Raw genomic sequence first — 19,971 nt, forward strand, 5'->3', positions numbered from 1 at the left:
TACAGTGAGATGGAAATGATTGAGATGCCTCAAATGATGCTCTTGAACCTTAGTTGTGCCTTGATAATGTCCAAATCACTATAGACAATACAAAGGGTATTAAAATTGTGATAATGGGAACTGCAGATGCTGGAGAATCCAAGATAATAAAATGTGAGGCTGGATGAACACAGCAGGCCCAGCAGCATCTCAGGAGCTCCTCAGATGCTGCTGGGCCTGCTGTGTTCATCCAGCCTCACATTTTATTATCTTAAAATTGTGATAACCTGGTTATCGATTGCCAGTGCTCCCCAGCTGCTGCTGGTCATTCTGCATCATCTCATTTTCCAGTCATTGCTGTTCCTACTATAGGGCTAAGAATGTTAAAAAGACAAACCCTAAGACCTGAGATAATGGGAACTGCAGATGCTGGAATCCTAAGACCTTATGTTTTAATGTGTTTAGCATTCACATTAAAGTGCATGAATTAATCACACAAATAGAAATAAACAGGTCTGATATGGTTGGGATTACAGAAACATGGCTGCAGGATGACCAGTTTTATGTCAATAAATGTGGAGCCTGAAAAGCACAGCAGGTCAGACAATATCCAAGGAGCAGGGAAGTCAACGTGTCAGGCTGAAACCCTTCATCAGGATTGGGGACGGGGAGGGGAGCCCAGATATAAATAGAGGGAGGGGGTGGGGCTGACGGGAAGGTAGTTGGGATGGAGATAGGTGGATGAAGGTAGGGTGTTATTATGGTTGGGATGGGTGGAGCAGATAGGTGAGCAAGAAGACAGACAAGTTAGGGGTAGGGAAATTTTGAAGCTGTTGATGCAGGTAGGGCTTTTTTGCGGTTGGTTAGTGCAAAGAGTCAAGCAGGTAAGTGAGTCAGAAGATGGACATGTTGAGGTAATGAGATGTTGAAGCTGGTGAAATCAATGTTCAGGCCCTTGGGCTGTAAGCTTCCAAAGTGAAATATCAGGTGTTGTTCTTCCAGTTTTCATTTCGACTTAGTCTGACAATGGAGGAGAAAGATCAACATATCACCAGGGGAGTGGGAGGGAGAGTTAAATTGGATGGTAACCGGAAGGTTGGGTTGGTTGGTGCATACAGAAAGTAGGCGCTCCGCGAACCAGTCTGCGCTTGGTCTCCCTGATATAGCGGAGGCCATACTGGGAGCAACGGATACGGTAGATGACGTTAGATGAAGTCCGGTGAATCTCTGCCAGATTTGAAAGGATTGTTTGGGACCTTGGTCGGAGGTGAGAGGGGAGGTGTAGGGGCAAGTGTAGCACCTCCTGTGGTCACCGGGAAAGGAACCGGATGTGGTGGAGGGCCTGGTGGGGAGTGTAGAACTAATGAGGGAGTCGCAGAGTGAATAGTTCCTGCTGAGAGCAAATGGAGATGAGGAGGGAAAATCTTATGGGGGTAGGGTCTGATTGTAGGTGGCAGAAATGTTAGAGGTTGGTGGAATGGTATGTGAGGACTAAGGGGACTCTACCCTTGGGGTTTCTGGGAGGAGAAGTTTTGAGGGCACAAACGTGGATAAATGGGGGAGATGCTGTTAATAATAGAGGACTGGAAACTATGGTCCCAAAAGTAGGACAGACAAAAAGGAAATATACGTGGGCTTGCTTTGCTGGTTAAAGAGTAAATTCCTGTGTATAGATCGGTCAGAACCAGTCAGTAACAAGAGGAATTTCTGGAGTATGTACAGGTTAGCTTTCGGGTTCAATAAGTTGGGGAACTGACAAGAGATGAAGCCATTCAAACTGGATAATCAGTAAGGAATAATTGGCAATCCAGTTGTACAAGTTTCCTTGAGGGAAACACCCAAAAATAAGATATAATTCATCATCAAGTCGGATAGTGATGTAGTTGATTCAGAGGCTACAGTCTTGAACCTAAACAAAGGAAACTATGATGGTATGAGGTGCAAGCTGGCTATGATGAATTGGACAACATTACTTCACTAGTTTACTGGTGCACTGGTGATAGCAAACATTTAAAGAACGGAGGAACTGTGACAATTGTTCATGCCTGTCTGGCACAAAAATAAAACAGGAAAAGTGGCACAAGCATGTTTAACAGGGGAAATTAAGGATAATAAGATCCAAGGAAGGGACATACAAATTGCCCAAAAAACAAGCAGATCTGAGGAATGGGAGCAGTTCAGATTTCAGCAAAGGAGAGAAAAGAGTTTGAAAGGGGGAAAATAGGGTCAGAGAGCCACCTTGTAGGGGACGTATAAACTAATCATGAAAGCTTTTACAGGTATGTGAAGAAAAAAGATACTGAAGACAAATAGGTTCTTTACAGTCAGAAACAAGCAAAGTTATAATTGGGAACAAAGAGATGGCACACCAATTAAATACATATTTTGGTCATTCTTCACAAAGGAGGACATAGTGTCTTAAAGGTATTGGGGAACACAGGCTCGAGTGAGAGGGAGGAACTGAAGGGAAGTGGTGTTGGGGAAAGTTATGAAATTAAAGGCCAATAAATCCCAAGGGTCCAATGATCTACAGTACTTAAGAAAGTGACCCTGGAAATAATGGATGCATTTGTGGTCAACTTTCAAGATTCTACAGACTCTCAGACAGTTCCTATGGATTGGAGGTTAGGTAATGGTTCTACGTGGTGGGAAAATGCAACAGTCAATTATAAAAGCTAAAATAGCTGAGAAGTTAGTAAACAATGACATAGTGTGACAGAGTCAGCATGGATTTGAGCAAGGGAAATAATTTCTGACAAATTACTGGAACCTTTGAGTCAGTAACTAGTCAAGTTATTAAGGGAAAGCAAGTAGATGTCATTTACTTGGACTTTCAGAAGGCTTTCATTAAGGTCCAACATGGTAGTTTGGCATATAAAATTAGGGTGCATGGGACTGGGAATAGTGTACTAACATGGATGGAAAACTGCTTGGCAGACAGGAAAACAAAGAATAGGGATAAATGGGTCTTTTTCCAAGTGGCTGGCTGTGACTAGTGTGGTACCTCAGAGGTCAGTGAATAGATACCAGCTATTCTCAATACATAGTTATGATTTAGATTAGAAGACTAAACGCAAAATCTTCTAGGTGGTAGATGACACAAAGCTGAGTGAGAGGGTGAACTGTGAGGAGGACGCAAAGATGTTTCAATTTGATTTGGATTAGTTGTGTGAGTGGCAAAAACAGGAGGGCAGATTATTGTCCAAAACTGATAGATTGGAATCATTGAAAGTGAGCAGGTAGGTGCAGCAGCCAGTGAAGAAGGCAACTGATAAGTTGGTCTTCATAACAAGAGGATTCAAATACACGAGCAGAGATGCCTTGCTGTAATTGTACAGGGCCTTGGTGAGACTACACCTTGAGTAATTGTTTGCTGTTTTGGTCTCCTTTGTCTGCACAAGTATGTTCAAACTATGGAGGGAGTGCAACTTATCAGGCTAATTCTTGGAATGGCAGGACTGACATATGAAGAGACAGGATCAGGTAGGACTATATTTACTGGATTTAGAAGAATGAAGTGGGATCCACTGGATGCCTATATAATTCTAAGACGACTGAACAGGGTAAATGCAGGAAGGATTTTCCTGATGACTGGGTGGTCCAGAACCAATGGTAGGGATATAGGAAAGGACTGGAATGAGGAGAAATTTCTTTACGCAGCGTATGGTGTTCTGTAGAATTCTCAACCACAAGGTGGTTGAGGCCAAAACATTGAATGTTTTTGAGGAGTTAAATACAGTTCTTAGGATGACAGGGATCAAATTTTGGTAAGAAAGCTGGAACAGAGTACTGAATTGGATGATTAGCCAGGGCCATATTATATGGCAGACCAGTTTCAAAGGACCAAATGGACAACTCCTGCAACTGGTTTCTATCTTCTATGTTCCAGTGCAATCAATGGATACAGGCAAAATTTATTTAATCAGCTAAATTAATGCATATTGCTTGCACTGTTTGGAATGCTTTCCATGAATTCATAGAATGGTTACAAGAAAGAAAGAGGCTATTTGGCGTACCATATCCATACCTGTCCACTAAATGAACGACTCATTCGATCCTACTCCCCATCTTTTCCCCATCATCCTGCAAATTTTTCACTTAAGATATATCTGATTCTCTTCTGAAGGCCTTGGTTGAATCTATCTCCATCACGCTCTTGAGTGTAGTGTTCCAGATCCTAACCAAGTGCCAGACGAAAATGTTTTTTCTTGGGTCATCGGTGATTCTTTTGCCAGACACTTTAAATCAGTGCCTTTTTGTTTTTGGCCCTTCTCCCAGTGGAAGTCGCTTTACTTAACATGTAGCTGGGCACTCCACAATTTTGAAAACCTTAATCAATTTTTTTTAATCTTTCCTTCTTCAAGGGACAACTAATTAATCCATGCAACTGAAACCCCTCATCACTGAAATTGTCCTTCTGAATCTGTTCTGCACCTTCACAACTTCCGTCAAGTTTGCCTAGAATTGGATAGAATATTCTAGGTTTTGTGGGCATCACTGACTAAGCCAGCATTTAGTGCCTATTTCTCATTGACAGTGGTTTCACGGGTATCATCAGACTCTTAATTGAAGATATTTTTTAAAAAATTGTTGAACCAGGTCCCCAGAATAATATCTAGGTTTCTGGATTAATAATACCCTGAGGCCATCACTTTCCCTCCCTTACTACCACCAGCTGAACCAGGGTTTCATACAGATATATTGTAGCGTCCTTCTCAATGTATTCTATACCGCTTTTTATCAAGCCATATATTTACAGTATAGCAAAGGATTACAGGCTGCAGTGAATTCCTATATGTCCCTTCAAATCAGCAGCTCCCCCCAGCTCTTGATCCTGGTTTTACAGGTGATGATTTATAATTCTGTTCACATCTAGCATAACTAACAAAAAAGTGCAAGAATATAGAGTCATACAGCTTGGAAGCAGACCCCACATTCCAATCAGTCCATGCTGACCACAGTTTCAAACTAAAGTAGCTCTCTGCTTGCAGTTGGCCGATATCCCTCCAAATGCTTCTATTTATGTTCTTTTCCAAACGTCTTTTAAATGTCGCACTCACATCCCCTACTTCCTCTGGAAGTTCATTTCACACACGAACCATTTTCTGTGTAAAGAAAGAAGCCTCCCATGTCTTCTTGAAGTATGGTTTGTCCAACTGAGTGTCTGCTCAATGGTAATCCCAGGATGTTGATGGTGGACAATCCAGTGATAATAACACCATTGAATGTCAAGTGGCAGGTTATTTGATATTGTCTTGTTAGGGATAATTATTGTCCGGTATTTGTGTGGTAAGAATATTAGTTGCCACTTACCTGTTCACCCCTGCTGAATTAATAAAATTAATTAATTCCAGATGAACAAACATAGCATGATATAATTTCACATTCATTTTGAGAATGGGAAAGTTGGGACTGAAACTAGTGGCTTAAATAAAAGCAATTACCAAATTATGGGGACAGAATTCACTAAGTGGTTAAGGTCCTAGATGAATACTTTGCATTGATATTCACCAGGAAGGAGGACATAGTGAATGGTGAATCTTGAGAGGTTATGTTGATATTCATAGGGCATGTCAATATAAAAAAAGGAGGTGTTGAGAGTTTTGAAAAGCATTAATGTAGGCAAGTTTCCAGGACCTGATGGGATCCATCACTGAATGCTGAGGGAGGAAAGTGAGAAAATTGCTGGGGCTTATATGAAATCTTTATGTCCTGTTAATTCGCAGAAGAGGTCCAAGAGGCCTGGAGAATAGGCAGTGTTATTCTTTTGTTCCAGAAGAGAAACAGATATTCCTTGAAATTACAGGGCGGCGAGCCTTAAGTCAGGTAGGGAAATTATTGGAGAAGATTCTTACGGATAGAATTTACTCACATTTGGAAAAATTTGAATTTGTTAGTGATGGACAGCATGGCTTTGAGGAAGTAACAAAGATGAGGACAGGGTGGCAGATGTTATCTGTTTTAAAAATAATGTGTTTTCTATTCAAAATGGAGATGAAGAGGAATTTTGTCCCTTAGAAGATCCTTAATCTTTAGCAAGGATTAAAAGCACTTTCACAGAGCACCTTTTAAAGATTGGTCCGTGAATCTATTTAAGTTTGATAGATCAGAGATAATGGGAACTGCAGATGCTGGAGAATTCCAAGATAATAAGATGTGAGGCTGGATGAACACAGCAGGTCAAGCAGCATCTCAGGAGCACATCCTCTCTGATGAAGAGTCTAGGCCTGAAACGTCAGCTTTTGTGCTCCTGAGATGCTGCTTGGCCTGCTGTGTTCATCCAGCCTCACATTTTATTATCTAAGTTTGATAGATTCCTGTTTTACTAAGGAGTCAAGGATTATCGATAGCTGGCAGTAAAGTGGAGTTGAGAATCTGTTCAGCTCAGTCATGATCTTATTACATGGTGATGCAGGCTTGAGAATTCAAATGGCTTCTTATGCTCTGATTCCTTTTGTTTACCAAGGAGAAAAGATACTCATGTAGAGTTAACACATTTACGTGAAAGTCTGTTTACATCCTGTAAAGTTTTAATGTTTTGCTTTCTCATAATAGTCTGTTTAGCGTGTTTAGAAAGTGGCAACAGATCTAAACTGTTCACAGTTTATCTCTTCAACTCTGATTCTGTGTAATGTCTTAGGCAAAGGCTCTTGAAAGTGTGTTCACATAAAGAAGCCATAAAGTTAAACAAGATATGCAAAATGCCACAATAGCCTTCATTTGATTAGTATTTTAGAAATATTTAAAGCTAAAGTTTTGCTACATGTCAGTGTTAAATTGGTGTCTGTGAAAAAAATTTTTGTATCCAATGGCAAAGTAGTTTCTCAAATATTGAGATAGTTCAGTTTCTCTTCTTTTAATGTTTACAGTCAACGTAAAGGAATACTTCACTTCTCCTTAATTCAATACATAATGCTCTTTAAGCATTTGTTTTTATATTTGTTGTAAATTTATTTTCGGTATTGTCATGAAAAAGAAAATGAATCTGCTTTTCAAATGGACAGAAGACATCTTATAAAATGGCTCCCTGAAGCCTCATGAGATAACAGAGTGTGGAGCTGGATGAACACAGCAGGCCAAGCAGCTGTTCATCCAGCTCCACACTTTGTTATCTCGGATTCTCCAGCATCTGCAGTTCCCATTGTCTCTCCCTGAAGTCTCATGTCTTCCCTTGCAGATTCAACCGCAATTAGAACCAGGTTGTTTAAAAATAATTTAAAAATTAAAGAATATTTACAAGGATAAACACAAGCTTGTTGACAATGGTTTCCCTGAAGATGTGAACAGTTCTTCCTATCTCACCAGAAACTTGAAAGAATCAGAGCCATTTAATTTAACGATGGAAAGATTATTAAAACAAAAACTTAATTACCTCTGCTACAAGACAATGGGTGGTTATATACTCCAGATCTGGGCTAACCCAGTACCTAAGATAATAAAGTGTGAAGCTGGATGAACACAGCAGGCCAAGCAGCTTCTCAGGAGCACAAAAGCTGACGTTTCGGGCCTAGACCCGAAACGTCAGCTTTTGTGCTCCTGAGATGCTGCTCGGCCTGCTGTGTTCATCCAGCTTCACACTTTATTACCTTGGATTCTCCAGCATCTGCAGTTCCCATTATCTCTGATACAATTTTAACCCAGTATCTAATATGGAAGCATAGCATTGCAGCCAATTTTAAGATTTGAATTGTGAAATGTCTGGCTGTGAGTAACCATTTTATGCAAGGAGCTCAGGTAATCCTGTGAATATAGCTACAGTTGACCTACGGACTGTATGTTAGAATTAGATTTTCTTCTTGATACCAGAAATTACAAAGGAAGGTGCCCAGACTACCTCTTTGCTCTGCTGAAAAGGAATCCAGACAGTTTTCAACATGAGTTTTAGCAGAAGCCATAAGAAGCGGGGCCTTTCACTTGTTCCCTGAAGCTACTCTATCTTGTCATGACCACAACTGAAGATGTAAATTCAGTGGCTGCCTGGATAGAGACAGTTAGAATATCATACATGACTTGGTGTCAACAAAGCTTCAAAAGAAGAAAACTACAAACTGAATGTGTAATCTCCTGGAATTTCTATGACTGTGAACCTGAAGGTTATAAAAACAGCAGCAGTCTGGGTGAGAGACACATTAGTGATTTTCCTCCTTTCAAAATTTCACAGGGACAGGGTTAAAAGTGATCTTTAACTCTGAACTACGTGTGTGTTAATGGCCTGATGCTCTGATGTTCTAGTGTGCTAAGCAGGTCACAACTCTGAAAACAGCTGTCTGCACTACAGATATGGAAAACCCCTTTCTCATTCTGAATCAGCCAAATCAACCACTGCCAAAAGAAATCAGAATAAAACATTTCAATCAACTTACAAAGCCAAGAATATTGAAATTGACTGTTCACTTACCAACATAGTGCTACAGCCATATCATTCAACTATAGATAGACTGGAGAGTTGGGCAGATAAATGGCAGATGGAGTTCAATCCAGGAAAATGCGAGGTGATGCATTTTGGAAGATCAAATTCAAGGGCGAACTATACAGTAAATGGAAAAGTCCTAGGGGAAAATTGATAAACAGAGAGATCTGGGTGTTCAGGTCCATTGTTCCCTGAAGGTGACAATGCAGGTCAATAGGGTGGTCAAAAATGCATATGGCATGCTTTCCTTCATTGGGCGGGGTATTGAGTACAAGAGTTGGCAGGTCATGTTGCAGTTGTATAGGACTTTGGTTCGGCCACATTTGGAGTACTGTGTACAGTTCTGGTCGCCACATTACCAAAAGGATGTGGATGCTTTGGAGAGGGTGCAGAGGAGGTTCACCAGGATGTTGCCTGGTATGGAGGGTGCTAGCTAAGAAGAGTGTTTGAATAGATTAGGATTATTTTCATTAGAAAGACGGAGATTGAGGGGGGAATCTGATTGAGGTCTACAAAATCATGAGGGGTATAGACAGGGTGGATAGCAAAAAGCTTTTTCCCCCCCCAGAGTGGGGGACTCAATTACCAGGGGTCATGAGTTTAAAGTGAGAGGAGGTAAGTTTAAGGGAGATATGCATGGAAAGTTCTTTACACAGAGGGTGGTGGGCGCCTGGAACGCGTTGCCAACGGAGGTGGTAGACGCAGCCACGTTAGCGTCTTTTAAGATATATTTGGACAGGTACATGGATGGGCAGGGAGCGAATGGACACAGACGGTTAGAAAATAGATGACAGGTTAGACAGAGGATCTAGATCGGCGCAGGCTTGGAGGGCTGAAGGGCCTGTTCCTGTGCTGTAGGTTTCTTTGTTCTTTGTTCTTATCCCTTCTTCATGACCAATTCTCGAAGCCTTTTTTTTATTTTTGTACGCTCTTATTTTTCGTCTGTTTGCCTGTGCATTACTTTATTTCTTCTTGCGTTTATTTTTATTCATTCATGGGATGAGGGCATTTCTGGCTAGGCTGGTATTTATTTTTCATCCCTAATTGCCCAGAGAGCTGTTAAAAGTCAACCACATTGCTGTGGCTCTGGAATCATGTGCCAGACCAGGTAAGGATGGCAGTTTTCCTTCCCGAAAGGACATTAGTGAATCAAATGGAATTTCCTGAAAATTGACAATGGATTCACAACTATCATTAGATTCCTGATCCCAGATATTTATTAAATTCAAATTCAACCATGTGCTGTGGTGGGATTCAAACCCATGTCGTCAGTACCTTACCTGGGTTTCTGGATTAACAGTCCAGCAATTTTACCACTAGGCCATTGCCTTCCCTAATTTAGTGATTAATAAACTCCCTCCTGTTAATTCAAGAAAACATTTAATCTGGGTCTAGGAGAAAGATGTGCACAAGGGAAATTTTAAAATTAACCTAGTCCTGACTACCCTAAGAGTGTTTATGTCTACCAGTTCTTCCCGCCTCATCCTGGAGCCTACCACTTTGAGATCTCCCATCTAGAACCTCACCTGAGGACTGGTCATAACACCTCCTAAGTCTACAGCAAGAAAACTTTGATTATTCAATGAAAGAACCAACCACAGCTGCTGAATTTGACTCCGTGTTTCCATGAGTCTACTTCAGAAAGAGAATTTTCAATCAAACCAGGTTTGCAATAAAAGTAGATACTGATCACACTTTTGTCTTTATACATAACTATTATTCTTTTTGAACTTAGATCTTTTTATCTATATTTTAGCCAATAATTTTATCAGCCCTTACTGCATAATTTCCAACAATTGTTGTGTAATAAAGTAACATTGTATCTTGTTTGAGCATCATATTGTGCAGCTGTTTCTGTTTAAACAGAAATAATCTAATTAAAAGAAACTACAAAGAGCTTATACACACTCTTAGATCAGTTACCACTCTGAGGACATGCCTGGTATGTGGTTGTGACAGCATATACTGTATAAATAATTTAAGCTCACAAATTTAAAAAGGAAGTGTTAACTTGTCTTATTTATTTATGTGCTTTCAGCTTACACAAATCTTTATCTTCAGAGGTTAGTGTCACCGACAAGTTCAACACCGCGCTAGGCACTTATGATGATGCTTTATGCACTAGCAAGGGCATTATGATAGCCACGCTCCGCCAAAATGAAGATCTAGCAAACCAGTTACAACTGGCTATAGCAGAACAGGCGAACATGAAGATTAAACTGCAGCAAGCCTTGGAAGCCAAAATCCAACTGAGTGAAAAAGTTCAGAAGTAAGTATGTAATTCAAAAATCTTTTAATAAAGGAAGATAAGCATACAACCTAATTATTTACTGTTGATTACATTCAAAACAAGTTCTAAAACTACAGAAATTGTGAGTTTTGTTTATTACATGCTTTCTGAAGAATCTATTGATACTAAAAGCAACATAATGCTTCTAGTATAAAGCTTGGCTGAGTTGACGGCACTCTTGTCCTTAAATCAAAAGTTTCACATGTAGGCTTTGCTTGGATTTGAAGAAAATTATCTAAGCTTATACTACAATATACTGCTAAGAGCTTGCTGCATTATCAGGTATTCAGCGAATGGAAAATACTTTAGGACATGTTGTGCATTTTTTTTTAAACATAACAGGCCTTCTGTTCAGTTATACACAAAGGAAATGAACCTTCGTTTCTTAATTTATATGCCCAATGCTTTTAAAGCAGATCTGCTTTATTTACTTGCCATATTGTTATTACATAAAATAATTTAAGTTCAATTTTTATCATAAACCTGAGAAAGTGAATAGCTGAAACAATGTAAATACTTTTTCTATGTAATCACCCAGATTTGATGCTTGATTAAGGTTCGAACTGCAAACTTTAGTAGTTTAAGTAGATTTAGGAATGGTGTTACTTAAAAAGTAAGGAGACCTTACAGATCACTCACCACATTCAAGTCAACACAAGCCTCCAATCCAAACTAATTTGTATCCACCTCATTGATGTTTGTAGGTCTTGATCTGTTACATTGGCTAACCACCTTCAAATTTCTTCAGCATTATATAAAACACTGACATATTTTAACAAAATTTCCTAAGTCACTATTTGCACCACATAATTCATTTCTCTATCTACCTTTCTTCTTGGCAGTTGGAAATTTTATTTGTTTTTGCTTTGAAGAAAAGGTCTGGAAATGTTCATTGTCACTTTTGCACTGTTCAAAAAATAGTATAAAATTAATGAGAGAAAATTGTATTTGCAACATATTGTAAGTTTAACAGTCACGCAGTCTCAGAATAAAATGTTTATAAATTTGTGGGGGACAAAATTACCTAAAGGCAAATACATGAAAGTCCAGAACTGGTTTGTTATTTCTGGAAGCTTTAGGGCTTAGAAATGGTTATTTTGAAAGTTATGCCTGGGATTAGACTTATTCTCTCATAACGACAGCACTATAATTTCCATAATGCTTCCAATACTCAAAGTACACAGTGATAATGCTAGTATATTGCGAGTGTTGAGGAACAACACTTGGAGTGCCAAACATTTGATTTCCAATTGAACTAAGGGTAGTTAATGATGTACAAAGAGTTGTATCTGTTTCCAGCCCGCAGCCTGAAGAAACTTTTATGGTTGAAAAAGAACTTTAAAGTAGTTCTTCCTTTGCCTAATCCCTGGATTGAGCTGGATTGTCACTTGGAACTGAGGGTCACAAAGCTAGTGCCTATCTTGAATTTAAGAAAAAAAAGTCTGTTTTCAATTTTGAAAGGAGGAGGAGAAGCAATAAAAATGAATGAATGGAATATGTAGCAGCACTTAAGGGAGTAGTCTTATAGTATATTGTACACCAGTAAGGAAATTACAGGACACACAGACCCTGTGAACGTCTCAGTGAAGACTTCTGGATCAGAGAAGAATGCTTGACCATAGATACAGTTGGTACGTAAAGACCAGCAACCGAAATCAACTACAGTTGGCTTTGTCTGTTGCTATGAATATAACAACTTCCAAATATAATAATCTATGGTTGTGAGGATCATCCAGGATGCCCTTTCAAAGAGCCTTGGTTAAATAATCATCACCTGTTTTGAGCTGGTATGTTTTACTGTGTTGACATGATGGTGTCAACTTTTTTTTTCATTCATGGACTGAGTGTGTCGCTGGCGAGGCAGCATTTATTGCCCATCCCTAATTACCCAGTGGGCATTTCAGCGTCAGCCACATTGCTGTGGGTCTGGAGTCACATGGGGTCCCCAGAATGTTATCCCATGTACAATGTGTACTAGATGGCATGCACATTGTATTTTGTGCTCATACTTTTGATCCATCTCATTCCTGATAGGGAGTGTACCATTTACTCAATATTCAGATCCCATGAAGCTCTACAAGGCAGGTGGTCAACAGAAGAAAGAATGGACATCTTGTGTTGATGAGCCTTACCACTCATGTTGCCATGACTACTCAAACAGTTTCTTCCTGTCTTCTCTACCTGGACCTCTCTTGATTTAAAATGCCTCTTTCAAGTTTCCTCTCAATCTTCTTGAATGAGAACAATCCTAGCTTCTTCAACTTATATAATTGATGTCTGTCACTCCAGTGTAGTGCACATAAACCTTTTGTGCACCCTCCACATTCTACTAAATCAGTGCTCAGAATTGTAAACAGTACACCAGAAAAGACTGAATCAGTATTTAATAACAGTTGTAGGGTATAGTTGCATGATACTAAAACTGACAGATTTTAAAAAAGATAGAAAAGCCCAAATCTTTTCATGCTCGAATTAAAAAATGGTGGATGACCGGGACAGCAATTTTTTCATAATAAAAGGATTCAACACGTTAGATATAGAGAATATTTTTCCACTTGTGGATGAATCAGAGCAAGAGGTCGTAAATATAAAGTAGTCAGTAAAAATGTAATAGGAAATTCAAGAGCAACTTTTTTACTCAAAATGAGTGTAGAGATAAGAACTCCTGTACAGCGAGCAGTTGAGGCAAATAATACAGATGGACTCAATCAAAAGCTAGATTTGAGAGAGAGAGAACAGATCAGACAGGTTTGTTGATAGGATTAAATAGTGAGGAGCAAGAAGAGCCTTGAATGGTGCAAAACAACAGCTTGGACTTGTTACACAGAGTGGCCTATTCTGTGTTGGAATTACTTTGTAATGCTTTGTAACACTAGAAATATTGAGCCACTGCAGCCATTTAATTAGTCAGTAATCTAAACTGCATTCATCCTCCTTTGATCCATGTTCCTTGGTACTAGTTTTCCTTTTAAAATTTAGCTTTTCTGCACAACCTTTTTGGTATGCTTTTTTTTAGATCTTTTTATGTAACTAAATAAATATGTTATTTGTATCAGAACAAGGTGTTTGCAATACCTTTCATTGCTGTTTTACAGTCATGCAAATATACAGCTTAGTTTGGAAATTGTTTGGTAACCTTAGATAGTTACAATTAATCATTTGGGGCAGCATGGTGGCTCAGTGGCTAGCACTGCAGCCTCACAGCACCAGGGACCCAGGTTCAATTCCAACCTTGGGTAACTGTCTGTGTGGAGTTTGCATGTTCTCCCCATGTCTGCATGGGTTTCCTCTGGGTGCTCTGGTTTCCTCCCACAGTCCAAAGATGTGCAGGCTAGGTGGATCAGCCATGCTAAATTGCCCATAGTGTTCAGGGGTGTATGGGTTATAGGGGGATAGGTCTGGGTGGGATGCTCCAAGGGGCGGAGTGGACTTGTTGGGCCAAAGGGCCTGTTTCCACACTGTAGGGAATCTAATCTAATCTCTCATGCACTTCAATTAACACAGCTCTTTAGTGGATGAAATCCAGTTTATCACCACTGTTTGTATAACAGAATTTCCTGATCTCACTTCTCAATGGTCTGACCCCAATTTCATGTTAGTATCGTATAGTACTGCATTCCCCAAAGGAAACCATTTTTTGATCAATGCCTTTAACTTTTCAACATGTCAGTTTCATCACACCTCAATCTTCTAAATTCATGGAATTTCATACAAATTCATACACCTGTTCTATCGAAATAATGTTTTAAGCCCAGGCAACATTCAAACGTTAGAGGAATCATTTCATATTTGCCTGTGTATTTTTCTAGGGTTTCTTTTCTAACAGTTCGCAGCAGATACAAGATTTAGATCAGTGCTAGCTATTTTGGCAAGTTGTATGAAATCCCTGACTCTTGCTAAGTTTCTAGTTTTGGATGACAAGCATTATACAAAGTTTGGAAGACTTTGGATTGGAACTACTCTTGAGTGTTCATATTATCACCTGTCAATCAATGAATATATCAAGTTATTCTATTCAGTTCAAATATTCTGTCTAATCAGCTACTTAATATAGTTGAGAGAAATGGAGTTACAGATGTGATCTTAAGTGTTTTCTCAAAGGATTTTGAATGATACATCAGGCTGTCTTTCCTCACTCTGAAGCATTTGTGAGTATGAAGTTATTCAGAGATTTTGGATTTGGCCAGATAACAAGTGACAGACTATGTTTCAAGGATTGCATTTATGTTGAGCTTTAGTGCAGATATTTGTTGATGTGACATTTCAAAGCAAATATATTTACAGTTACTGAAATTTGTAAGAAACAAAAGTTTAAGTTGACCTGATCAGACAATGTCTTAATTTAATATCCCTTTTGTAATGTAGTATATCTAACAATGCAATACTCCCTTAATACTATAGTAAACCGCTGGCCGAAGTTATCTTCTCAAATTACAAAATAGGGCTTGGACTTACAAACTTTTAATTTTTGGCTCAATTTTGTCTCATCAGCATTTTGTTTTTGGACACATTCTGATGCAAGTTTTTAGACATTAATTTGAATGATGATCTCTAATTAATTGTACTCTTTTTATCACCTCAAAATAATTGATGATTAAACAACTATATTTATGTAGTGCCTTTAAAATAACCCATGGGAATTCACAAAAGTATGTTCAAGTGAAATATGACTTCAAGCCCTATAAAGTGTCAATAGTTTACCTAAATTTGGTTACAGAGAGGTTTTAAAGGCTGTCTTAAGGAAAGAAAGGTAGAGAGTTTGATGTTTGGGGATGGAATTCCAAAGTTTTCACACCGAGGCGACTGCATAAACACAAATTAAAAACCAAAAGAGCTGCAGATGTTGTAAATCAGGAACAAAAACAAAATTGCTGGAAAATATGCTGCCAGACCTGCTAAGCTTTTCCAGGAACTTTGTTTTTGTGCATAAACACAAATGTGGAGCAGTTATAATCATGAATGCTTAAGAAGGTGGAACTCAAGAAATTTCTGATCCATATTGCATGGCAATTCGATATGTCAATTCCATGTCCCCTTAATTTACTAAGTACCCTAGCATGCGTTCAGAATCCTGTGGAATGTTGTTTATACCATAAAAGTTGAATAACAAATTAGTATTATCCCCTCTAGCAAAAGTTGTGTGAAATATTCTCTTCATTTTTCAAGTGCTTTATCTCATTTAACTTCACTTACTTTTTAAAATTTGTTATAATTCTAACTTCCTGTTAAGGTCAAAATAGTTTGCTTATGCTCATTGTCAGCATGCCAATGATATTCCTAAAGAAACTGCTATTTAGGAGTTGTTAGCTTGACAACAGTAGTAATATAACTGTTATGTTGTTATCATTACCATCTAGGTTAGCAGCCTTCTCCTGATTTTTAGAACTCAGGTGCCTTAAATATCAATATAATGTCAGATCCAGGTTGTAACACAAAGCTACACAAGGTTATTTGTCAACATTTTGACAGAAAATTCTTGAATAATTTTCAGTACAAAACAAATCTTATAGTCCAACCATAAATTATTTTGATGCTTTGCAAATGTGTGATTTAATACCAATTTCTGTAAAGTTAGTCTATTCACCAAGAAAATAATAATCATTTATAAATTCTACAAATATGTTCCACTGCAACAAGTATTTTAAATGAATGAGGAAACTGATACAAGGACTTGGTATCTGTCCTTGGTATTGATTATCCACAGTCTATTAGACGATACACGAGTGCTATCGGCATAAGTGGCATGAAGCCTGAAAATTCCTATTCATAATCATGTTTGCAGCTTAAAGCCAGGAAGACTAGTTGTATAATCTTTCAAGGATATCTAGAGAGTTTTGCAACAATAGTGTCCCTTGGCTTCAATGCCGTACATATGTATTTCTTTATATCCTCATGTGTGTGTGCATATATGTCTGTATGCATACATTTAAATTCTATCAACAATCAAAGAATAAATTGCAGGAAAGTAAACTTATTTTCAGCATTAGTGTTGTTAATTAAGCTACCCTCTGCAATTCTGCAAGCACAGCTTTTGATTCTGTAAAGGGCCACCTAAAGGTTCTTAGTACAGAGCAAACAGACTTCTGACAAACTTAGTTGGTTGATCTCTTTGCTGGTTGAATTTGTAGGAGAGGTGGTTGGGAATAGGTATGGGGAAGACAAAGAGGTTTCGACAGCTTTTTAAGAAAAGTAATAGTGTTCTGTTTAAAGATTTTACAAAATAGTTCAGTTTTGCTTCAGAGTTTACTTCAATTATGGGGGTAAGTATCTTGGCAACAGGATCATTATAAGATGGCCACAGCCAGACAGAAGGACAAAATTTTAGTTCAGGAAAATTGATTGATTTACTTTTTTTCCAACATTAGAATACAAGGCCATTGTTAAGGCTAAGAACAGCTAATATAAAATAAATATATTTTGTTCTGTTTTTGCACATTGACTACTAACAAGGCCACCTCTAATTATTTATTCATCTCCTTTTGACCACCTCTCCCTGCATACTACCAATCCAATAAGTGCACCCTCTGACCCTGGAGAAAACCCCAATCCTGTCAACTTCAGATGCCTCAGTGCCCTGATCATCAAAAAGTTTGAGTTCTCTCTGCTGCAAGATTGTTTCTTTCAGTGTGTCTTTCTCCTGTACTGTAAAGAAATCGCATGCGAGGAAATGCTGTTTTGCTGAATTTGCCTTTGCCCAGCATTTGTTTATGGGGTACTGCTATATTGAAACAGTCAATGATTAGTAGTTAAATAAGATTTTATCAAGTATTTCAATAGAGTTAAAGTTATGCCAGTTTTGGTCGTGTTTCATCTGTTGTAAGAAACAAGTTTGTTTTACTTGAGGCCCAATAGTGGAACAATCAAATTACATCTGGAACACAGCGCTTACACTTGCCTTTAAATAAAATAGAATATAAAGGTCTAGGCTATCTCCTTGATATATTTTGAGAGGGTTTCGTCTGGCCCATAACACTGCCTCTATTGTCTCACCCAATATTTGCTTCTCATCTGGACCATTGCCTCTGAGTCAGTGGATCATAGGTTCAAGCATCACTCCAATCTAATTACATCTAGCCACTTCATTAGAAGATGTTCTCTGTTGTCAAAAAGTGCCATCTTTCAGCTCAAACACTAATCTGAGACATCTATTCTGGTGGCCACAAAAGATTCTGAGGTCCTTTTCATTAAAATTAGAGAGTTCTGCCGGTTCCATGAAAAGTACTATGTGAATTCTCTTTCTCTTATCAAATATTGCTGGAAAAGAGATTTTTGGCAATTTTCTTCATCTTGCGTTCATCAGGATAATACTCAGTAATACCAATTTAAAGGGAAGACCAACATTTATACTGTACTAATGGTTGGCAAGCAGACTGTGGATTGGTAGACACATTGCCATGGAGAATGCACCAATTAAAGATAACTGACAGTTAACTGCCACCGAGCTCTGTTTAAATTTTAGACCAGACAGATTGACTCTGATCAGGGAATTGCCCTGAGAAATGAAACAGTAAATTGGCTCCTGAGATGCTGCTTGGCCTGCTGTGTTCATCCAGCTTCACACTTTGTTATCAACAAATGGCTGCCACTTATTTTGTTGAGTTGAAACTGGTGCTGTGCATATACATTTTCTTTCTGTCTAATGAGAACAACATCCTGTGCATCAATAACTAGCTTCCAGGATATGCCACAATACAAGCCCAAGTGAAAATCCTAAATTGGGTTACCAGTATAATTCTTCATTAACTCAATTATCCAGCAAATGTGGCCCAATTATAGAACATGTTTTGTTTAAAATTTAACAAGCCTAGGAGTTAATAGTCAATCATCAGTAATTGGTGCATTCTCAATGGTGATTCCCCCATTAGAGTTCACTTATCAACCAATTAACACTCTCTCCTCTTGTGCAGTACCAGTTTCAGTTTTTTTGCCCCTTGAATTGATATTCTTGGGAATTATCCTGAATAGTGCAGGATGAAAAGCTTTGATGGAGTGCATTTTTACTTCAGCAATACCCAAGTACTTTACAACCAGTCATTTTATGTAGCTGATGATGTTAACAGAATTTGGTGTACTAATTTCAAATCTATTCCCCACTCCTGAACCAAAATCACAGTCTGAGTTTATATTCACAGCATATTCTCACCAGAAATGCTGTCTTCAATTTTACATGCCTCTCAGCATTTCAACACCCTGTTCCTGCCCTTGCATCATGAATCTTCCAGTGTCCTTTTAATCAACTTTCTCCTCACTTGATGAACTCCCAGCGGCAATATACCATTTGGTGATTCTTAGTCTTTGACTATCCATAACAAGCTCTGTGCCTTTCAACAGGAATTCCATTTTAGCAGCACTGTTTGATGATTAACCTAAAAGTAAACCTTTTCATTTGCCTGACACAGCAATACCTGCTTTTGGTCTGACTATCCCTGAGAGTCTGTAGGCTTGAAAACAGCAAGAAAAGCTCCCTTCTCTTTTGTGTTCACATATTAAAGCTTGCACCTGACTATCAATGGGGCTTGACCTAAACCCCTATCCCCAGGGCAACTAGGTCACATGGGCCTATCACTGGGACAAGTTAATTTACAAGTTCACTCCAACCTCAATGTCAGGACATTCTGTTTAACCTTGGATTTTAAAAGAATAAAACATAACCGTCTTGTGAAGTCTAGCAGTCTTAACATATTTGTAATTTTAAAATATATTAAAATCTAATCAAAAATTAATAGCAAATACTTGTAATCCACTGGCATCACTAAAAATACTTGTATCACGTTAGAGTGGCCTCAGTAACTGACTGATATTCCAGCTGCAATGTGCACACTAACAAAAATATTAAATCCACACAGCTAATGATACCCAAGGCTCATCTTTTCATAAGCCCAGAAAGCAAAGGTATGAGATATGGAAAATGAACCTCTTTATACTTGTCATCCAGTTGTGAACATGAGAAGTAGGAGACTGAAACGCGATGATCACATTTGCTGTTCTCCTGGGGCTAAGCCACCACAAGTGAAAGTGTCCTCGTTTAAAATGGATGGTTGTATCTTTGAGTTAGTGGATGGTGGAGTTATTTTTCCAAGTCTTGATGTTCAAATAATGACTGGTATAGTATTACTCCATTACATTAAGTCCATAGTAAATTGCCCATTTTGACACAATGTTATGCCAACATAAAACCTAAATTTTACTGAAGGGTGAGAACTCTGCACACAATGACAAGTAGCATAACATCAAACAGGTCATAAAGTAAAGTAGGGCAGAATTTTGTGATTTCCCACATTAGCTTTCAACA

At 38.5% G+C, this 19,971-nt stretch overlaps 1 protein-coding gene across 4 annotated transcripts in view; it reads left to right on the top strand.

The window, feature by feature from the left end:
• The window catches only part of mipol1 (mirror-image polydactyly 1), a 322,904-nt gene that overhangs the window by 292,695 nt on the left and 10,238 nt on the right, over nt 1-19,971 (top strand). For all 4 annotated transcript variants that reach the window (XM_048538585.2, XM_059649194.1, XM_048538584.2 and 1 more), the window contains one exon: nt 10,428-10,658. In XM_048538585.2, the coding sequence (XP_048394542.2) occupies nt 10,428-10,658 (231 nt within the window). The remainder of the gene's footprint in view (nt 1-10,427; nt 10,659-19,971) is intronic.

The sequence above is a fragment of the Stegostoma tigrinum genome, chromosome 10 (genome assembly GCF_030684315.1).
Source record: "Stegostoma tigrinum isolate sSteTig4 chromosome 10, sSteTig4.hap1, whole genome shotgun sequence".
Classification (NCBI taxonomy): domain Eukaryota; kingdom Metazoa; phylum Chordata; class Chondrichthyes; order Orectolobiformes; family Stegostomatidae; genus Stegostoma; species Stegostoma tigrinum.